The 21772-nt window shown below is 33.5% G+C and overlaps 1 protein-coding gene and 1 long non-coding RNA gene across 28 annotated transcripts in view; one reads left to right on the forward strand and one right to left on the reverse strand.

Moving 5' to 3' along the window:
- Positions 1-18600, forward strand: part of LOC139514078 (inositol 1,4,5-trisphosphate-gated calcium channel ITPR1-like) — a 269729-nt gene extending 251129 nt beyond the window's left edge. For 20 of the 27 annotated variants that reach the window (XM_071302865.1, XM_071302884.1, XM_071302870.1 and 17 more), the window contains 2 exons: positions 9917-10078; positions 16073-16318. In XM_071302865.1, coding sequence (XP_071158966.1) covers positions 9917-10078; positions 16073-16150 — 240 coding nt within the window. In that variant the 3' untranslated portion in view covers positions 16151-16318. Of the gene's footprint in view, positions 1-9916; positions 10079-16072 lie in introns of all 27 variants that reach the window. The other 7 variants (XM_071302866.1, XM_071302912.1, XM_071302962.1 and 4 more) reach the window with 1 other exon arrangement.
- LOC139484999 (uncharacterized) lies at positions 10867-11945 on the reverse strand. The gene is made up of 2 exons (XR_011655226.1): positions 11540-11945; positions 10867-10975 (listed from the first exon to the last, which is right to left on the reverse strand). It is a non-coding gene; the product is annotated as an uncharacterized lncRNA (long non-coding RNA).
- Positions 18601-21772: the final 3172 nt, after the last annotated feature.

Here is a 21772-nt window from a genome sequence, read left to right on the forward strand (position 1 = left end):
TTCATTACATTATTCAATTAGAAGTACATTTAAAATTTCTTTTTGGGAAACACAAGATTTTTATACGACCGCAAAAAATTTAAAATATTTGGTCGTCTATTAGTATCACTTCGTTGTTGTCGTCGTCCCGGTTTCTGGATAATTACTTTAGTACAGTCAAACCTGATTAAACCGGACCCTGAATAAACCGGTTTCCTGTCCATTCCGACCGAAAGTGAAAGTCTCATTTTTTTCCCTTCAAAGTCTTTGTTAAAATACCCTTTGTAAACCGGACCCTGTGTATTCCGAATTCCGGTCTAATTATGCAGTCCCAATACTCTTAATTACATTAATTATGACCTGTCAAAACCGGTTTGTCTAATTAATTTCAAAATCGATATGCAATCAAAACATATTTATTTATACAATATGGCTTTTCAGGATAATCAATTAGTTCTAAGGTGTTATACTGTGAACTGATAATCGTACAGGAGTGAGCTGTATTAATTATTAAAACAGTATAAACGTGTCAACTAAACGAAAAGACACATCGAATATATCTCGGATCGAACTTACGTTGTAACTGGATGAACAAATTTAAAAAGTCGCTGAGTAAGAAATTTACATCGTGATTTCAAAATCCTGGGTTCCCTGTTGTGAACCCCTAAACACATGACCTTGATAATGAGAAATACCAGGATGGCAACAATCAATGGATATTGTACACTGTTTGACAACGTTTCGATAGTGATGAAATTACGTTTGATAATATTCTGGCTTTTTAATCGGTCATGGCATTCCAACATTTCAAATAAACGATCATGGAAGAAAATCGAAATTCTCGTCTCACAATCCAAACAACGCGAGTATTATGATGCAAATGCAAACAATGAAAAACGAAGTGAAAGTATTTTAATTTAGTAGATATAATTTACAATCTGACAGAGAGAACTTTTACATGCAAAATATCGGACTTCACAAGTCATTAACTTCCGGTCAAAACGGAAACCTGAATAAACCGGCTCACTGTCCAAACCGGCCCTTTTTCATAGTTCCGTAGCCGGCCGGTTTATACAGGTTTTACTGTAGAAGTAAATAGAAATCAATAAAATTTTAACACAATGTTTATAACCACAAAAGAAAAGTTGGGATTGATTTTAGGGAATATGGCCCCAAAAGGTTTAGGAATTAGGGGCCAAAAAGGGGCCCAAATAAATATTTTTGTAGTTTCAAGTCATTAAATTGTATTTAAGGAGGCTCGCGGGTACAAAAATTTCAGCAAAAAAATAAACATTTGTTTTTTCATTACAAATTTTATTTATTACACTATTAGTTATTACTTTATGATATGGTACAAAAATCACACAAACAAATCGATTCAGTTTGGCCACAGATGACTTTTAAAAAGTTTATATCATTGAAAAAGCTCCCTTATTGGTGCAAAAATGCCATTTTGGGGCATTAGAATTGAAATATCTTTTTTAACTCATCGGTAAACTATATTTTTATACGACCACAAAACATTTTTGCGTTCGTATAATGGTATGATGTCGTTGTCTGCCTCGTCCAAAGACACATTTGGTGTCCAGACAATAACTTTAGTTCAAGTAAATGGATCTCTATGAAATTTTATAAAAAGGTTCAATACCTCAAAAGAAAGGTTGGGATTGATTTTGGGAATGATGGTTCCAACTATTTTGGAATAAGGGGCCCTAAACAAGCCTTTCAGGATATCAACTTGTGTATATGTATTTCAATTGCTCGGTTGGGGGGGGAGTTTTCTTTCAGATTTCTTTAAAAAAAAATTTGAGGGTATTAATATTCAACAGCATAGTGTATTGCTGAAAATAAAAATAAAAAATTAAGTTCATTAGACCACATTCAATCTGTGTCAGAAACCTATGCTGTTTCAACTATTTAATCATAATCCAAATTCAGAGCTGTATCAAGCTTGAATGTTGTGTCCATTCTTGCCCTAACTGTTCAGGGTATGACCTCTGTGGTCGTATAAAGCTGCGCCCTGCGGAGCATTTGGTTACTTTCAAAAATTCTATGAAACTATTAATTTTTCTAACAAGTCTCCTTTTTATAGCTCACCTGACCCAAAGGGCCAAGTGAGTTATTCTCATTGTTTGGTATCTGTCCTTTGACATCATCAGCTATCAGTTAAATTTTACAATCAAAGAGCAGATTGCTCTGAGGGATACGATTGCCATTGTTTTCATTGATACATGTATTAGTATTATTTTCAAAAATGATTCAACTGCACGTGTAAAATACTCGTAAAATGTAATTAACCTAATCTGAATAGTTATTCAACTTTAAAAATAGCCAATCCTCGATACAAGTGTATGAACAATGTACTTGTGTTTTATTTTTGTACTATCAATTCCAAGTTGACTTTTCACAGCCGTCACTGAAAGTGAAAGAAGGTATTTCACTTCGTACCTTATCACCTATTTTCCTACGTGAATTCTAGGTGGAACCCCATTCCTAACTCTTTAAATATTTAATTTCCTTTGGGTCAGTGGGCATGACTCCTTTCTGTACACATTCCTCTGTTTAAATTGCGATCGGTTTTAATATAATATGACGTCTATCGACAAAACAAGTTAATTTTCTTGACGTATCGTCGTTTGACGAAAGTTACTTACGGAAGGGATAACTCGAAGCGATAATATGGAAGACTTCATTTTGGCTTAAGGGGTGTTCTAGTTACACCTTTACGTTGTGGACTACATTTATTTTAATTTAAACGATGCATATTATTTAAAATTATGCAACAACAATAACCCTCAATAGAAGACAGACATAGAAAGGATCTCGTAAGTATGGAGTGGGGAATCCAGAGCAACCATTCAATCTGATACCCCTTCAAGTCAAGGACGAATATTAAATGTTAATTAAACGACCTCCATTTCTTTATGGAAGTACAATAACAAATATCAGTTTCATAACGGTGATATATATTAAGAAAACTCCACTTCAGTTCTTATATGACAGAAATAGATTTATTGATCGGAATTCAGAGAACTCTCGCATGTTATCAAAACTGGGGACTCCCTCTGACGTGTTTCTAAATTTAGAAAAACATTAAAAATAAATACTGCTTAATTCTGATTTACCGTGTTGTTAAAAACACGCATATAAGTCAAAGAAAATATCGAAACAAGAAGATTATGAGAAGAACATTATAGGACAGTTTTTTAAATTCAATCCTTTTGTTTTTTATACCAACTAAAGCAAGACAATCCCAAGAATCTGAGATGTTCCTTGATGTTTAGAATAAAATGGTTGACGTGAGGGCATGGCCCTGAGTCAATGGTATAAGTCTACAGATTGCTTAAAAGCAATTGTATCCCAAAAATCATGAGACTGCTGATCGAACAGGAACCAAACTTCCCTTTTTTTTGCTTTATTTATAAACTATAATGAATAGAAAGAAAGAGTAAAAAAAAAATTATCAGCAAGACCAGATCTATAAACAAGTCAATATTACTGAAATTGTTGGTTGTTTATTTAAGAGTTATTGCCCTTAAACTACCATGTTAAACCAATAATTTTGTGTTTTTACGCACCACCTACAAACCTACAATAGTAGAGGGGCATTATGTTTTCTGGTCTGTGCATCTCTTCGTCTGTTTGTCAATCTGTTTGTTCTTCCATCCGTCTGTCCTGCCTCAGGTTAAAATATTTTGGTCAAGGTAGTTTTTGATGAAGTTGATGTCCAATCAACTTGAAACTCAGTACACATGATCTTTATGATATGATCTTTCTAATTTTAACGCAAAATTAGTTTTGACCCCAATTTTACAGTCCACTGTACATAGAAAATGATTGTGCGAGTGTGGCATCCTTTACTATGGACACATTCTTGTTGCCTATTATATTAAAATCTTATACATAGATAAAAATTTAAATAGCAAAATTATGAGGTAAACAGATTTTACAAGGAGTTAAATTTTTTGCTGGATATTTACTAGGTATTAAATGACTATTCAATATTACGCAACATTCGTAAACTTAACAAAGGAGAAATACAGTAAAAACAACAGACAGTCAGCATTACAACAAATTATAGACTAGTATTATCGTAAATACCGCACACTGGACGTTCACTATGTACCGCGCTTTATGTAACGTCACGTCACCTTGACGTGTTACTATGCTTTTCTAATACATCTATCAAATAGTCAAGACGTCTTTTATTTCTATCACCCACTTTATGATATTATGGTGCCGTAACCAAAAGGGAAAATGGATACGAAGATGAAAGCCGTACGAGCGGGACACAAAGGTGCAGTAACGAAACTCCTGAAGAAATTTGAAGAAATTCAACAAAGTTCCGAAGCGGATTACGAGGAAATTTCAACATTATTAGAAGTAGTCACTCAGAAGAAAAGAACTTTAGAGAACATCAACGAGAAGATCTTGGAGCAAACTTCGGATGAAGATGTAGCAGTGGAAATACAGGAATCAGATGAGTACATGTTCAATTTAGAATATAAATTACGGCAAATTACAAAATTGTCAAAGTCAGTTCAAAATCAGAGTATAACCGCAAATGAACCAATTTCATTGAATTTGAACCCTCATGCCGATAGTTTTATACAACCAGTTCCATCTACATTTATTAGTCAACCTTCAACATCAGCAAACCAACAATATATGCATAGCTCAAATTCACGCTCATCGTCTAGCGCAAACAGCGAGTATCACAAGCTACCAAAGTTAAACTTACCTATATTTACCGAAATATACTAGACTGGCAATCGTTTTGGGACTCCTATGAAACCGCGATCCACACTAATCCTACACTGAGTGATGCACAAAAATTCAACTACCTAAAGTCCCTTCTACAAAGTGAAGCGTTACAAACTATAGCAGGTTTTTCCATGACGAACACAAATTACGACAAAGCAATTTCATTACTCCAGGAAAGATACGAGCAAACTCATAAAATCGTCCAAACCTACATGCAGGCCTTACTTGATTTACAGGCTCCAAATAATACAATTACTAGTCTCCGTAACTACTATGATAAGACAGAAACGTATGTAAGAGGTCTCGAGTCACTCGGACAGACAGACGATACTTATGGATCACTTCTTGTCCCTGTAATTCTAAATAAATTACCCGCAGAGATACGTCAACACTTAGCACGAGAAAACAGATCCACAAACTGGACCTTACATGATTTACGCAAAGCGCTTCTCGAAGAACTTAATATTATGGAAGCCGGCAAATTACCGGAAAAAGTAGAAAGCCCACTCGCTACCGCTACATTCTTGACCAACGCAAAATCACGTACAAAATCATCATTCAACAAGAACGAAAGGTCGTATTCGGATAAAAAGATAAACACAAAGCAATGCGCATTTTGTCACGAAATTGGACACACACCCGTCAACTGCACTAAAGTCACAACCGCTAACGCGCGGATGAATATAGTGAAGAGTGAACGATTGTGTTTCAACTGCCTAGGTCACCACAAACTAGCTGATTGTAAATCAAAAAGTAACTGCCGAAATTGTAACAAACGTCATCACACTAGCATATGTAGTAAAGATGAGAAATCTGAGGAATCGAGCAAACCGCCAGCCAATGAAACCGAAAACACGGTATTACATTCGTCCCTAACACAAAGAACATCAAATGTACTGTTAAAGACAGCCGTCGCTACTGTTAGTTCGAAAAAACAAAGTACAGAAGCAAATATTTTGTTAGATGAAGGTGCGCAGAGGTCCTTCATAACAGAGACACTTGCAGAGAAGTTAGATTTAGTTTCAAGCGGAAACGAAGTAGTACACCTTTCCGGTTTCGGAGAACAAAATAGACAAGTAAGACACATGAAATCGGCAACAGTTTATATTCAAACAGATGAAGGCGAAAATATACCACTAAATGTACTAATTATTCCTGAAATTGCAATGCCACTACAAATTCACGTGAGATCCGTTACTAACATGAGACACTTACGAGGACTAAAATTAGCACATCCTGTTTCGGACGATGACATGTTCGAAATTGAAATACTAATCGGAGCAGATTATTATTGGAGTATAGTTGGAGATGACATTATTAGAGGTGAAGGACCAACCGCCGTTGAATCCAGGCTTGGATACCTCCTATCAGGACCAACAATGACAAGTACATGTACTACAAGTAGGAGCTCTATTCTTAATGTTATAGTATCACACAAGACAGAGGAAGTTGGAGTTGAAGATAAGACTGGAAATACTGAAAACGACGAATTTCAGAAAATGTACGAAGAAACAGCAATATCTTTCAATAACAACAGGTATATAGCCAAACTTCCGTGGAAAGCAGAACATCCACCGCTACCAACAAACAAAGCTGTTGCTTTCAGAAGGACTGAGAGTGTCATTAAAAGTTTACAAAAGGAACCAAAATTACTTTTAAAATACGGAGAAATAATTGATGAGCAGGAAAAGCGAGGGTTCATTGAGAGAGTTGATAACGAAGAAATCAATCAAAATATCAAGCTGCATTACATACCACATCACCCAGTAAAAAAGGATTCAGTCACGACCCCAATCAGGATCGTATATGATTGTAGTTGCAAACAGACACCAGATAGTGCTAGCTTGAATGACTGCTTACTGAATGTACCGCCTAAATTAAATGAAGTCACTGCCATACTACTCAGATTCCGCTTGAATAAGTATGCAGTATCTACAGACATCGAAAAGGCGTTTCTAAATGTTGGACTGGACATTGAGGACCGGGACGTAACTAGGTTTTTCTGGTTGAGTAAACCAACAGACCCAAACAGCGATTTAACAACATACAGATTCAAGTCCGTACTATTTGGTGCTACATGCTCGCCATTTATATTGAACGCCGTATTATCAAAGCACTTGAATAACCATCCAGTTGATTTCACGGATAAACTTACCAAAGATTTATATGTAGATAACATTGTATCAAGCTTTGAATCAGAAGAAGAACTGTTGAAATACTTTAAACTCGTTCGTAGTTTATTTGCAGATGGAGGATTTAATTTGCGCTCATGGGCCTCGAACAGTCAACTACTACAAGTATTAGCAAGAACCGAAAATGTTAATGCAGAACATATGGGAGAAAAACTTCAACTGGGACGAATTACTACCCGACGATCACAGAATGGGTGAATATCAGAAAGGATATACAGGAAGCCACAAAGACAGTTGTACCCCGACATTACTTTGATGAAAGTCCAGACACAAACAACGACAACGTAATACATGTATTCACGGACTCTAGTATGAAAGCCTACGGCGCATGCGCGTACATTGTCGCAAATGGAAAAAGTTCCTTAATAATGGCAAAGAACAGAGTAGCACCTCTGAAACAACTGACAATACCAAGATTAGAATTGATGGCTGCCGTAATTGGAAGCAGACTTTTAGCACACATAAGGAACACTTTGCAGATAACCCGTGCAGTTTTATGGAGTGATAGCCAGATAGTTTTGACCTGGTTTAGTTCAAAGAAACCTTTAAAACCGTTCATTTCAAACCGCGTTAAGGAAATAACAGAGCTAACAGAAGAGTTAACTTGGCGATACTGTCCAAGTGAGTCAAATCCTGCTGACTTACTGTCAAGAGGGATAACCGTTGATAAATTCAAAGACAACCGACTTTGGATGCATGGCCCAGATTGGCTCACACTTGAAGATAATTGGCCAGAATGGAACAGAGATGAAGCACAAATCTTATCCACTATTGCGCACCAAGAAGTCGCGGTAGATACCGTACAAGCTACACAGAACAAATTTACTATACACATGATACAAGGGATCGGAAATGTCATCGATTTGAATAGATTTAACTCATTCAAGAAACTTCTTCGAATTACCGCTTACGTGAGAAGATTTATTACCAACTGTAGAAAACGAGCTATACACACAGGTATGTTAAACACAATCGAAATACAAAACGCATCTTTAACGTGGATACAATACATACAGAAAAAGCATTATTCAGAAATCATTCAAGATTTGCAAACAGGAGAGGGGAAAAAACACAACCTTGTCAAACAACTTAAATTATACATAGCTCAAGACAAATTAATTCGCTGTGACGGACGCATTCATAATGCACCTCTTGAAGAAAATACAAAATTCCCGATATTGCTACCCGCAAAGGACAAATTGACACAACTTATCATAATGGACGCACATGTAACTCATTTTCATTCAGTTTTATCGAGTACCGTAACATTACTACGCCAAACCTATTGGATACCATCGATACGACAAGTTATCAAGAGCATTATACATAAATGCGTGATCTGCAAGAAAGTTGCTGGTCGACCGTATTCGGCTCCAGATCCACCTCCTTTACCTAAAGACCGACTAACAGAGGCACCCCCGTTTACAGTAATCGGGGTAGATTTTACTGGCGCCTTGAATGTTAAAACCACAGACGGACTTACCAGTAAAGTATACATTTGTCTCTTTACTTGCGCAAACACTCGTGCTGTACATTTAGAAGTAGTGATGAATTTATCTGAAGAAACATTCATATTAGCGTTTCGAAGATTTGCTAGTAGAAAATCATTACCAAAAACTATGATTTCTGACAACGGAACAACATTCATCGCAGCCGCCAAGCAATTAACAAGATCATCAGCTGTTATAGAAAAACTGAACAACTTCGGCACTACATGGAAGTTTATACCAAAAAGAGCCCCGTGGTATGGTGGATTTTGGGAGAGGCTTATAGGACTAACGAAGGACTCTATCAAAAAGGTATTAGGGCGTTCATTGATTCAGATTGAACTATTAAGAACCATTGTTACGGAAGTTGAAGCTATACTCAACGACAGACCTTTAACATACGTATCATCCGACCCGTTAGATGAACCGCTCACCCCGTCCCACTTACTTTACGGACGTAGAATTACATCACTACCTTACCCTACGAATCAGGAATTGGAACATTCACTAAATGATATGACACATAAATCTACGAATAAACTGTTTAAAATGAAATCACAGATTATTCAAAGTTTTTGGTATAAATGGAAACACGAATATTTAACAGCTCTACGAGAATATCATCGCAATACAGGAAACAATAAACAGCTGATCACCATTGGAGACGTGGTACAAATCTATGAAGATTCGCCGAGGATCAAATGGACACTAGCCGTTGTCGAAAAACTCATCGTAGGAGGAGACGGACTAGCAAGATCTGCCGTCATACGGACCAAAAATGGACTAACATCGCGTCCGATCACAAAACTGTACCCACTTGAAGTTAGTTTAAATAGCGATGATGACAATACAGACTGTGCAATTAAAACATGTCGCAAAGCTAAAATAGTTGCCATGGAGAAGATAAAGAAATGGACTAAGTGAATTATAAAAAGACTTTAAATGTGTTAATAGGGAGATTCAATTTAGTTTTTCATGGACATTAACTCATTTGAGAAATGCTTAAAGTTTTCAGATATTTTATTTTATTAATAGTTTTAAATTCAATGTTTTTTTGGTAATTTCACTTTTGTGCGGCCCCCAGTATATCGTAAATACCGCACACTGGACGTTCACTATGTACCGCGCTTTATGTAACGTCACGTCACCTTGACGTGTTACTATGCTTTTCTAATACATCTATCAAATAGTCAAGACGTCTTTTATTTCTATCACCCACTTTATGATAAGTATATTTACAATCCAAGAATCAAGAATTGATACACTAGTAAAACATGGAACAAATGACAGTTAATCATATTCAGGACTATTTATGAGGGCTTTGTCTAAAAATTAGTTACTAAAAAAAGTAGAACTGTTATAAGAATCAGGTAAATTATGAACACTTTTTGGGTTTTTTGATACAATTGAAAATATCTATGAAGTTTGTTCTAATAATCTTACAAAATTCAAATGTTTATAATTCTATTCTGTCTACATGCAATTGAATTTCAGGATAAGAATTTAGATTGGTTTCCAAGAATGAGAGCCATGTCCTTGGTGGCTGAAGATAGTGAAGGAGAGCAGAATGAAATCCGTAATCTCCATGCCACATTGGATAGTACCAACAGACTTGTTAAAAATCTCACAAAGCAGCTTACAGAACTTAGGGAACAGGTAAACTAGTTACATTGTAATTGGAAACTTTAAATTGATTTTATTTTAGAGGTGTAATACCACCATTGATTTTTCCCTATTAGTCTTTGTTAAATTGGCACTTTTAAAAAAATCGTACAGTATTTACCTTTATTTCAACCAAAGAAATACTTTGCATGTGTAAAGTTCAATCCTTTCCAATGATACAGTGAAAATTTCACACTACATTTCATTGCATATAAGAAAGTAACCACCGCCGAGGGTAGACAACCCAATTTTTACACTGTTATTTACTGGTTACCTGCTTTGGTAACTATGTAACCTTAACGTTCCAAAATATTTTATAAGACCATCAAATAAAAAAAGAATGATGCTTTCAGACACCCAACATACATATTTACGACTCAGAAAAATTTAAGTGCATTGAAATGCAGGGTTAATTTTCTACAACTGTCAAATTCAAGGGAATATTTTTTTAGGACTACTTTCGTATGCAACCGGATGTGACGTACCATGATTTGGTGGTATTACACCTAAAGAACACCTAAATGTCAAATAAACTTAATGCAATTTTTTCCCCTCCAATTGCAAGTTATTTCAAGCATAACTGTCAAGTTTTGTCTCAGTCAGAACTATAGTTTCAGAGAAAATCACTATAATGTAAGGCCATATCCTACGGCAATTTCAGTCCAATTTCTTTGAAAAATCCTAATTTCAGTGTAACATTATAAAATGCAGTGTTGACTAATATCTGATCATAAACTCATGATATATGCATTCAAACAATTAAATAGAATACAAAAGACAACTTTAAGATGATAAACAATTTTATTGCACCTTTTAGAGTTCATTTGAAGGTCTGTTTTGGTCCATTTTTCCTCCTTCCTTCCTTTTTCATCAAAACTTGATATCTTTTGTCTAAAAAATAAAACAAATGTGATTATTTTCCCACAAAAATGAAATAAATGTAATGTTAAATCAATAATTAAAGTGTTTTAGCTGAAAGAACTGTCTCTATAAATGTTAACAGTCTACACGGAAGTTTCTATAAGCCCTTATGTGTAACTTGAGTTTTTGGTCTGTTCCCCCAGTGTGAGAAATAACGGTTCCCTTTTAGTCAATCATTTATTGCTACTGGTATCAAAGTCTTTTTATTTACTCATAACAGTATATTTCTAATAGATTTACACAAAAAGTCCACTTTCTTGTATTTTACATTAGAAAATGGGGAGAAAGAGTAATAAAAAAATACCTCAAAATATTTTTAAAAAGGGTTATGTCCCTTGGAATGCTGGTACAAAAAATAATTGGTAAGAATTATAAAGTTTAAGTATGTGAGACTGGATTCTGATGTGTATAAATTCAGGACAAATAAGTGTTTAGATGAGTTATTGTCTGTGCAAAATGTAGACGACACAATGGCAAATTGTAAACTTTTGCGGCCAAAACAAAAAAAAAAACATGATGATAATTGATACATACTTTAATGCTGAAGTGTCATCTGCAGACCAATTCACATATAAGATTTTTCAACAGAATGCTCTTCAGAACATGGTTAACACTGAAATAAAAAATTCACATGTTGTATAAACAAAACAAAAACTGTAAGGGTAATTTAAAATTTAACACAGTAATCTAAATACAGCTTCGTCTGTCCACCCATTTGACTAAGAAAACACCCGTAAACCCCCATTTCAATGCAATTTTACCTCAAACGTACTTTCTGTGTCTAAATCCATTCCGAATAGTCCATGTTTACAATGTATGAACTGGTTTATTAATAACTTTTAAAAGTGAAAGTACAATAAGGTCACGAGTGCACATTTAGTTTCCCTAACTAGGTGTAATACCACCATTGATTTTTCCCTATTAGTCTTTGTTAAATTGGCACTTTTAAAAAAATCGTACAGTATTTACCTTTATTTCAACCAAAGAAATACTTTGCATGTGTAAAGTTCAATCCTTTCCAGTGATACAGTGAAAATTTCACACTACATTTCATTGCATATAAGAAAGTAACCACCGCCGAGGGTAGACAACCCAATTTTTACACTGTTATTTACTGGTTACCTGCTTTGGTAACTATGTAACCTTAACGTTCCAAAATATTTTATAAGACCATCAAATAAAAAAAGAATGATGCTTTCAGACACCCAACATACATATTTACGACTCAGAAAAATTTAAGTGCATTGAAATGCAGGGTTAATTTTCTACAACTGTCAAATTCAAGGGAATATTTTTTTAGGACTACTTTCGTATGCAACCGGATGTGACGTACCATGATTTGGTGGTATTACACCTAGAGTCTTTTTAGCTCACCTGGCCTTTTCTCATCACTTGGCGTCCGGCGTCGTCCGGCGTCGTCTTTAACTTTTACAAAAATCTTCTCCTCTGAAACTACTGGGCCAAATTAAACCAAACTTGGCCACAATCATCATTGGGGTATCTAGTTTAAAAAATGTGTCCAGTGACCCGGCCAACCATCCAAGATGGCCGCCATGGCTAAAAATAGAACATAGGGGTAAAATGCAGTTTTTGGCTTATAGCTCAAAAACCAAAGCATTTAGAGCAAATCTGACATGGGGGTAGAATTGTTAAACAGGTGAAGATCTATCTGCCCTGAAATTTTCAGATGAATCGGATAACTCGTTGTTGGGTTGCTGCCCCTGAATTAGTAATTTTAAGGAAATTTTGCTGTTTTTGGTTATTATCTTGAATACTATTATAGATAGAGATGAACTATAAACAGCAATAATGTTCACCAAAGTAAGATTTACAAATAAGTCAACATGACTGAAATGGTCAGTTGACCCCTTTAGGAGTTATTGCCCTTTATAGTCAATTTTTAACCATTTTTCGTAAATCTTAATTATATTTTACAAAAATCTTTTCCTCTGAAACTACAGGGCCAAATTAATCCAAACTTGGCCACAATCATCTTTTGGGTTAGTAGTTTAAAAAATGTGTCCGGTGACCCGGCCATCAAACCAAGATGGCCGCCATGGCTAAAAATAGAACATGGGGTAAAATGCAGTTTTTGGCTTATAACTCAAAACCCAAAGCATTTAGAGCAAATCTGACACAGGGTAAAATTGTTTATCAGTTCAAGATCTATTTGCCCTGAAATTTTCAGATGAATCGGACAACCCGTTGTTGGGTTGCTGACCCTGAATTAGTAATTTTAAGGAAATTTTGCTGTTTTTGGTCATTATCTTGAATATTATTATTGATAGAGATAAACTGTTAACAACAATAATGTTCAGCAAAGTAAGATTTACAAATAAGTCAACATGACCGAAATGGTCAATTGACCCCCTTAGGAGTTATTGTTCTTTATAGTCAATTTTTAACAATTTTCATAAAATTTGTAAATTTTTACTAACATTTTCCACTGAAACTAATGGGCCAAGTTCATTATAGATAGAGATAATTTTAAGCAGCAAGAATGTTCAGTAAAGTAAGATGTACAAACACATCACCATCACCAAAACACAATTTTGTCATGAATCCATCTGCTTCCTTTAATATTCACATAGACCAAGGTGAGCGACACAGGCTCTTTAGAGCCTCTAGTTTAGTCATGATCAGTAAGATTTCATAAGAGTAGCAGAACCCTTAATATTATGTGATCCAATATATATTTCTGTCATGTTTATATAATTGTTGATTTTGAACTTTCTCTTGACTGTTTGGCAAAATGTAAAATATCAAAAATAACAAACTCCAACTGAAAGTTCTTTATAAAATGTCAAATACATCTAACAACTGTGTATGACTGTAGCCAAAAAAATTTATAAAAAAAATATATTGACAACTGTGAGCAAAACAAACAGATATAATAGGTAAAAATGTCAAAAATTGGGGTACAGTTGTCAATATTGTAATATAATCTTAATCACTATAAAATGAAAAAGGTGTTTCAACAAAGAAACATAAAATCGTATAAAGATGAAGTACATACGCAAAAATGGAAGGCAAAACTCAAAATTGACCATAACACAACATTGGGATGTATAAGTAACCATCCACATCATAATTATATAATAAGATACAACTGTTTATACATTGCTCTTATTTATAAATATCATTAGTCCCCTACAGACGAAGTCCAAGGGGACTTTAGGTTTGCACTCTGTCTGTCTGTCCATCTAGTTTTATCATGACAAGTCACAGTAAAAACCGAAGTCAGTGACCATATGATTATTTTATATCATTAAAACAGAAATTGATGTGTCAACAGCATATAGTTTTTAAGAAAAATCTATGGAGTAGAAATTAAATATTTTCAGATTTTCAAACATATTTTAAAAAAGTTTTCACCAATTTATGTGATTTCTAGACAGATGTCCACTTATATGGATAGAAACTAATCTGTTAAAAATTTATGTAATAAAACAGAAAAATGTATTATTTTTTCGATTTTTAGCTCACCTGGCCCGAAGGGCCAAGTGAGCTTTTCTCATCACTTGGCGTCCGTCGTCCGTCGTCTGTCGTCGTCCGGCGTCGTTAACTTTTACAAAAATCTTCTCCTCTGAAACTACTGGGCCAAATTTAACCAAACTTGGCCATAATCATCATTGGGGTATTTAGTTTAAAAAATGTGTCCAGTGACCCGGCCAACCAACCAAGATGGCCGCCATGGCTAAAAATAGAACATAGGGGTAAAATGCAGTTTTTGGCTTATAACTCAAAAACCAAAGCATTTAGAGCAAATCTGACATGGGGTAATATTGTTCATCAGGTCAAGATCTATCTGCCCTGAAATTTTCAGATGAATCGGACATTCCATTGTTGGGTTGCTGCCCCTGAAATTGTAATTTTAAGGAAATTTTGCTGTTTTTGGTTATTATCTTGAATATTATTATAGATAGAGATACACTTTAAACAGCAATAATGTTCAGCAAAGTAAGATGTACAAATAAGTCAACATGACCAAAATGGTCAGTTGACCACTTTAGGAGTTATTGCCCTTTATAGTCAATGTTTGACCATTTTTCGTAAATCTTAGTAATCTTTTAGAAAAATCTTCTCCTCTGAAACTACAGGGCCAAATTTAACCAAACTTAGCCATAATCATCATTGGGGTATCTAGTTAAAAAAATGTGTCCGGTAACTCGACCAACAAACCAAGATGGCCGCCATGGCTAAAAATAGAACATGAGGTAAAATGCAGTTTTTGGCTTATAACTCAAAAACCAAAGCATTAAGAGCAAATCAGACAGGAAGTAAAATTGTTGATCAGGTCACGATCTATCTGCCCTGGAATTTTCAGATGAATCAGATAATCGGTTGTTAGGTTGCTGCCCCTGAATTGGTAATTTTGAGGAAATTTTGCTGTTTTTTTGTTATTATCTTGAATATTATTATAGATAGAGATAAACTGTAAACAGCAATAATGTACAGCAAAGTAAGAACTAAAAATAAGTCAGTATGACCAAAATAATCAATTGACCCCCTAAGGAGTTATTGCCCTTCATAGTCAATTTTTAACAATTTTCTTAAAATTTGAAGATTTTCAATAACATTTTCCACAGAAAGTACTGTTATAGACAGAAATAATTGTAAGCAGCAACAATGTTTAGTAAAGTAAGATCTACAAACACATCACCATCACCAAAACACAATTTTGTCATGAATCCATTTGTGTCCATTGTTTAATATTCACATAGACCAAGGTGAGCGACACAGGCTCTTTAGAGCCTCTAGTTATTTGTAGTTCAACAAGCCAAGGTTGTATGCTAAATTTGTATTAAAGCCGATTTACTATTCCTTAACCTTAAATAATCAGTTTTTAACACATTTACTTGTCATGCTTGAAGATATTGACTTGATATTTGTTATATAACTTACACCATGACAAGTTAAACATCAAGTTAGAATTTTGTTCCTATACTATGATTTTTTACCCAGTTGGGGACTATGTATTGCCAAGCAATCCTCACAGAATGCTTGTTTTATCTTTTTGTAACAGTCAAATTGATATATATATATATATATATGTATGGGTTTCAGATGACAGAACAAAGAAAGCAGAAACAAAGAAAAGGTTTCCTTCATTCAGCAACAGTTCCAAATGTCATGACTATGTGATGTTCAATCAGTAAATGGCAAAAAATATCATTATGCAGCAATAGAGGTCTGAACATTGAAATAACAAATATATGCTTGTCTGTTTTAGATTTATTTCTCAGCAATATCATGTTTATGTCATATATAATTGTAAAGTTAAATATTGTCATTACAAAAAGTAATTTAAATGAACTTATATTTTTCGTTCAGAAAACATTTGCATAAATATAGATATATAATGTCTATGTTTGGATAAACTGTCTTTATTTTATTTAAACTTTAGATTAATGGTTTTCATACTTCAAAAAGGAATCAAGAATATGAACAAATATTTCTCATGTTTTTTTTATAAGTTGAATAATTTAATGTAATAATAACAAAAAACTTTGGAAGAACAAATAATTTATTCATGATACTTGGGTTTTTGCTTTTCATTGCATATTAATGAATTGTGAATAAATCCTTTTTTTCTAATGTACAGCTTATGTTTAACAGGAGTATTGTATAGCAACAACACATTTTATGTTACCAATAAATAAGCGTGCAATAATAAATCATACTACACTAGTGCTATAAATCTTTGATTAGTGATTGTATCAGTATCAAATATGTATACCAGTAAACAGTTTTTTTCAAGCTTTGCTGTACAATAAAAGGTTAATTGCATGCATATTAATGAAAATTTTTCAACATAGAACATATTTTAAAAATTGCAAGGTTATTTAAGATATTTTAATTGTCTGTGATTTGTTAATTATGTTTGGTTTTTCATTTGCTGTTTTTGTTTAATGATGATGAGAAACACTAATTTTTAAAGTACAATAGAAGAAGCATTCTCTTATGGTTGGGGCCTGTTATCTAACTCCCACATGAATAGATATTTTTCGTATCACACCGTACGGAGAGTGATATGAAAAAGTGATATCGTAAATTTTCAATATTTTCATTGGCCGTTGATCAGGTCATTATTCACTGGAAAAGGTCATGCCGGGACTACTTTTTTTCTTGACAACTGATTGTTTACTTCCGGTTTTTGCGATTTTCGTCTGCTTTATCGTCTACATTTATATCTGATATAAATCTTATCATGGACGAAGAAATAAAGAAAGGAACCCGTGCACTCGTTATGAAACCTATAAAAATATAAAAAAAAAAATATATCTGGGAGTCAATGGAACAGTATTCAGATCAGTACGCGTTGCAAAGAAAAACGTCCGTAGCAACACAACTCGCAACAAATAGGCCACGCACATACAACTTTTTGCCATAAGAGAAATAGGTTTAACAACTTGTGAGAATTAGATATCGCTTGATATCAACTCTCGTTATTTAATTTCAATAATAATAAACGAGCCATAACGTTATGAAACCTATAATTATAACTTAGCTTCCCTGTATTTTTTTTTTATCAAAGGGAGTGTTCTGTCTGTTAGTCAACATTTCATTACTATTTCAAAATGTGAAGACGGAAGAATTCATACACACAAGGTGTTGATCAGAAAAGATGTACATATAATGTAAACAATAAACCAACATATCATCAATTTGATGAAGAAACCAAAGTAATACAGTATAATACAGTATAATTGTTATCTTTAGCTATTTGAAAAGTTTTCATCAAGCTTACTATTTCCTGCTGTATAATAGAAATCATTGACATCCCACAGGTTTATGAAAATAAACATATGTATGTTTATGACCTCAACACCGGTACCTTTGTCACAAAGGGCATAATAGTCTCTAAACCTCTCATGTATTTAACTTATTTAAGGAAGGTGACCCATGTGAGGATTTTAAAGCTGAATAATTTCTTGTTAATAAATGAGGATTAGTTGCATTATGTGTTTTTTATGTTGGGACCATTTGTTAGCATTTCTCAGCTTTTCACTATTTGTTTTCTTGAACAAAGTACCTTATCATACTCTGAGTTATTTGTAGTAATATCATATTTTATATGACGTCTATTCTGGAAAAAAAGATTTTGGTTTTGATTTTTGAAGGGAATTCAAATTAGCCTTTTTTTGGGGGGGAATAATGATGAATTTGCATTGAAATCACATTGAAGTTCAACCAGATTAACAATTTTGGAATGCAAGTTTTGTGGGTTTTTGTAGTTCAGTTTCTTATGGTAGTTATTATCCAATGTTATGTAACTTTTTTTCTTTTTTTTTTTGTATTTTCATGGGGTTTTTTTTTTAAGTAAAGATTTACCTTCAAATACTATAAAAAGTCAGTTGAAGTTCATTTTTCAATCTTAAGATATATTACTGTTGTTTCCCACCTTTTTGCTGTTATTTGTACTACAATGTTAAATAATATTTGTAATATTTATTGTGCATAGAAAAGTTATTTTATATTAGGAGTTATTATATATATATCATGGTGCTGTAATCACTATTTTTATAATACGTATTTATACATGCAAATATATTTGTTCAAACCATTTTGACAATAAAGAACAATAACAAGGATATAAATTTAGAAGTCTTGTTGACTAATTATGATACATATACATGTAATATTTTATTATCCATTAAAAATCTTTATATAAAAATAACAACATAAGCAAAAACATTATGTTAATTCATTAGATATAACCGAATAAAAAAAATGTTTATTGTATTTAATTCAAAAGTCTCATAAAGCTATAAATTTAAATATGTAATGTATTTGTTAAACAAAATTTCAATAAAACAATGAAACCTGTTTAAAGGGAACCCCAGCAAGAGGACATGCAATGGAGACTTAAGTTATTTGACCTAGTATGTTAACATAATTAAGGTAGTAACAAAATGAAATCCTCAGTTTTGATGCCCTGTTTATGGCAATAGTTGGCCATTATGTTTCTGGTCCGTAAGTACCTGACCTTCCATCCAACTGTCTATAGCAGGTTAAAGTTTTGGTTTAGGATAGCTTTTGGTCACTTCAATATCTATGCCAAATTATGGTTTTGACCCAGATTTCATAGTTCACCAAACTTTAAACAATGTGATATGTTCATTACAAATGTACTTCTATGTGAAGGTTTAATGACGGACTTCTCCTGGCCAGGTATGTCGTTCATCATTAAGTGAACTGTACAATATATATGCAAAATATGGAATTTCATGGTTCCCTGAACTTGGAAATGTCATAGTGCAAGCAGTGTCCTATGTTAAAATGTTCTTGTTTTAGACAGGTTTCACTGTATTAAATTTTCTAATGTGAAATTACTTTTATTCATGAGGTACCAATTTTTATGGTATTCGGGGATGGCTTTATCCTTGAATTTAAGTATCCAAGGAAATATAATAACTTCCGTCTAAATAAAGGCATATTAAAAAATCCACTTGTTCGCATGTATTTTGACCACATGAATACAGGCATTTAATCTATAGAATACTTAGAATATTAGCAAATGCACTTTGAAATATATATACAACTTCAGACAAGAAATTCACATTTAATCTTGTAAAAAACATTCAGGTGCATGAAAAGTATTATTTTTTTTATCGATAAAAGTCAGACTGCCCGTCATGATATGCGATGATGAAGTGTTGATTTCATTCCTTCATTATTCTCATATGGAAAAAAATATATAATATTGTACTTACTATTTACTTCATAAGAATAATTTCTACAATTCCAAGTTAGTTTGTAGCAGAGTTCTATGTAATTTTTTTCTTTGAGTGACATGTTTGTCCAAATTAACACCGTTGTTATCACTTCTGATAACATGTGTGCAATAATTTAAATGTTGACTTTGCAATTTCCTTCAATTGAGACAATTTTTAAGGCTAGATAAATCATAAAATTGAGAAAGGAAATGGGGAATGTGTCAAAGTTACAACAACCCGACCATAGAGCAGACAACAGCCGCTTATTTCCGAAAGCAATTATTTTATTAAAAGATTTGATGAATTTAATGGAAGATAAACAAGTAAGTCTGTAAGTTGTGACAAATGAACATCTTATTTTACAATTTTCTACAAATAATTATATATGTATAACAACAAATGATTATTTTCAAAATCTTTGTTTCTGATGGCTTCAAATTCTTAACTTGATTTTTTTCATCAGAAAACTAAAATGATTTTAAGAACCTGCAAACATATAATTTCTTATCAAACCACAAAAATTGATACCAATGAATAAAAGTCCTTTCACAGTATTCAAAAAGAGAACTTCAACAGCTAGGGGTTTAATTATTTGTTGGTACTTTTTGCTATTATTTATTAGTTTAATTTCTTTTTATACTGTTTGATTCATAAGGTGCTAACATCTACCTTTATCGAGGAATCTGGCCAAATCATTTTGTTAATACACAATTTGATAATTGCTCATAGTATACCGATAGTTTGCCAATGATACAGCATTATGGTATTAAAAATTAATGATTTGCCAAAAAATCCTTTTTCATCAGAAAGTCGAATTAAATTGTTTTAATTGCAATAGGTTTGTTATGCTTTGAAATTCCAATATTCTCTTATCCAGTATGTATGCCTATGATATTTATCAAAATGCAATTGTCTTGAGATTTATATAAATATATATTATATATTATATATTATATTTATAATTAATAATATGCTGATCAAATCCTTCTGTCCACTTTGAATGATTGTTATATGTTGATCCTTCCAGCATTTTATATGTTTGTAATGTGTATATTTGTCAATAAAGTCTGAATAGTTTATTGTTTTGTATTATATTTAGAGTACATATATATGGACTTTGTCTCTTTGATGTTTTACTGTGGTGAATGATTACACTGGTCAGACCTTGGTCAACACTTGTGGTGTACAATACACAACTTGTAAAAAAAATGAAGTCTAGACACAACTTATTAAGTGCATTTCTTGATGAATAACAAGAACGTGTCCTCAGTACACGAATGCCCCACTCGCACTATCATTTTCTATGTTCAGTGGACCGTGAAATTGGGGTAAAATCTCTAATTTGGCATTAAAATTAGAAAGATCATATCATAGGGAACAAGTGTACCAAGTTTGAAGTTGATTGGACTTCAACTTCATCAAAAACTACCTCGACCAAAAACTTTAACCTGAAGCGGGACAGACGGACGAACGAACGAACGGACGGACGAACGAACGGACGCACAGACCAGAAAACATAATGCCCCTCTACTATCGTAGGTGGGGCATAATAACAAGAATGTGTCCTCAGTACACGAATGCCCCACTCGCACTATCATTTTCTATGTTCAGTGGACCGTGAAATTGGGGTAAAATCTCTAATTTGGCATTAAAATTAGAAAGATCATATCATAGGGAACAAGTGTACCAAGTTTGAAGTTGATTGGACTTCAACTTCATCAAAAACTACCTCGACCAAAAACTTTAACCTGAAGCGGGACAGACGGACGAACGAACGAACGAACGAACGGACGCACAGACCAGAAAACATAATGCTCCTCTACTATCGTAGGTGGGGCATAAAAATAAATTTCTAATAATGCTGTGCACTAAACACAATACACAATAATACTATTTAATATTATATCTAATTTAACCAGTTGTTAACTGCTCTGCAAGTCTAGAGCAGAACAAATAACTACCCAACTCACAAAGATTGTACCTAGTTTGTGTCATGCTACAGAAGTAGCAACTACATGTATTTCTTTCATCATTATTTAAGCTTAGC

This window comes from Mytilus edulis, chromosome 1, assembly GCF_963676685.1.
Source record: "Mytilus edulis chromosome 1, xbMytEdul2.2, whole genome shotgun sequence".
In the NCBI taxonomy this organism is placed as follows: Eukaryota; Metazoa; Mollusca; class Bivalvia; order Mytilida; family Mytilidae; genus Mytilus; species Mytilus edulis.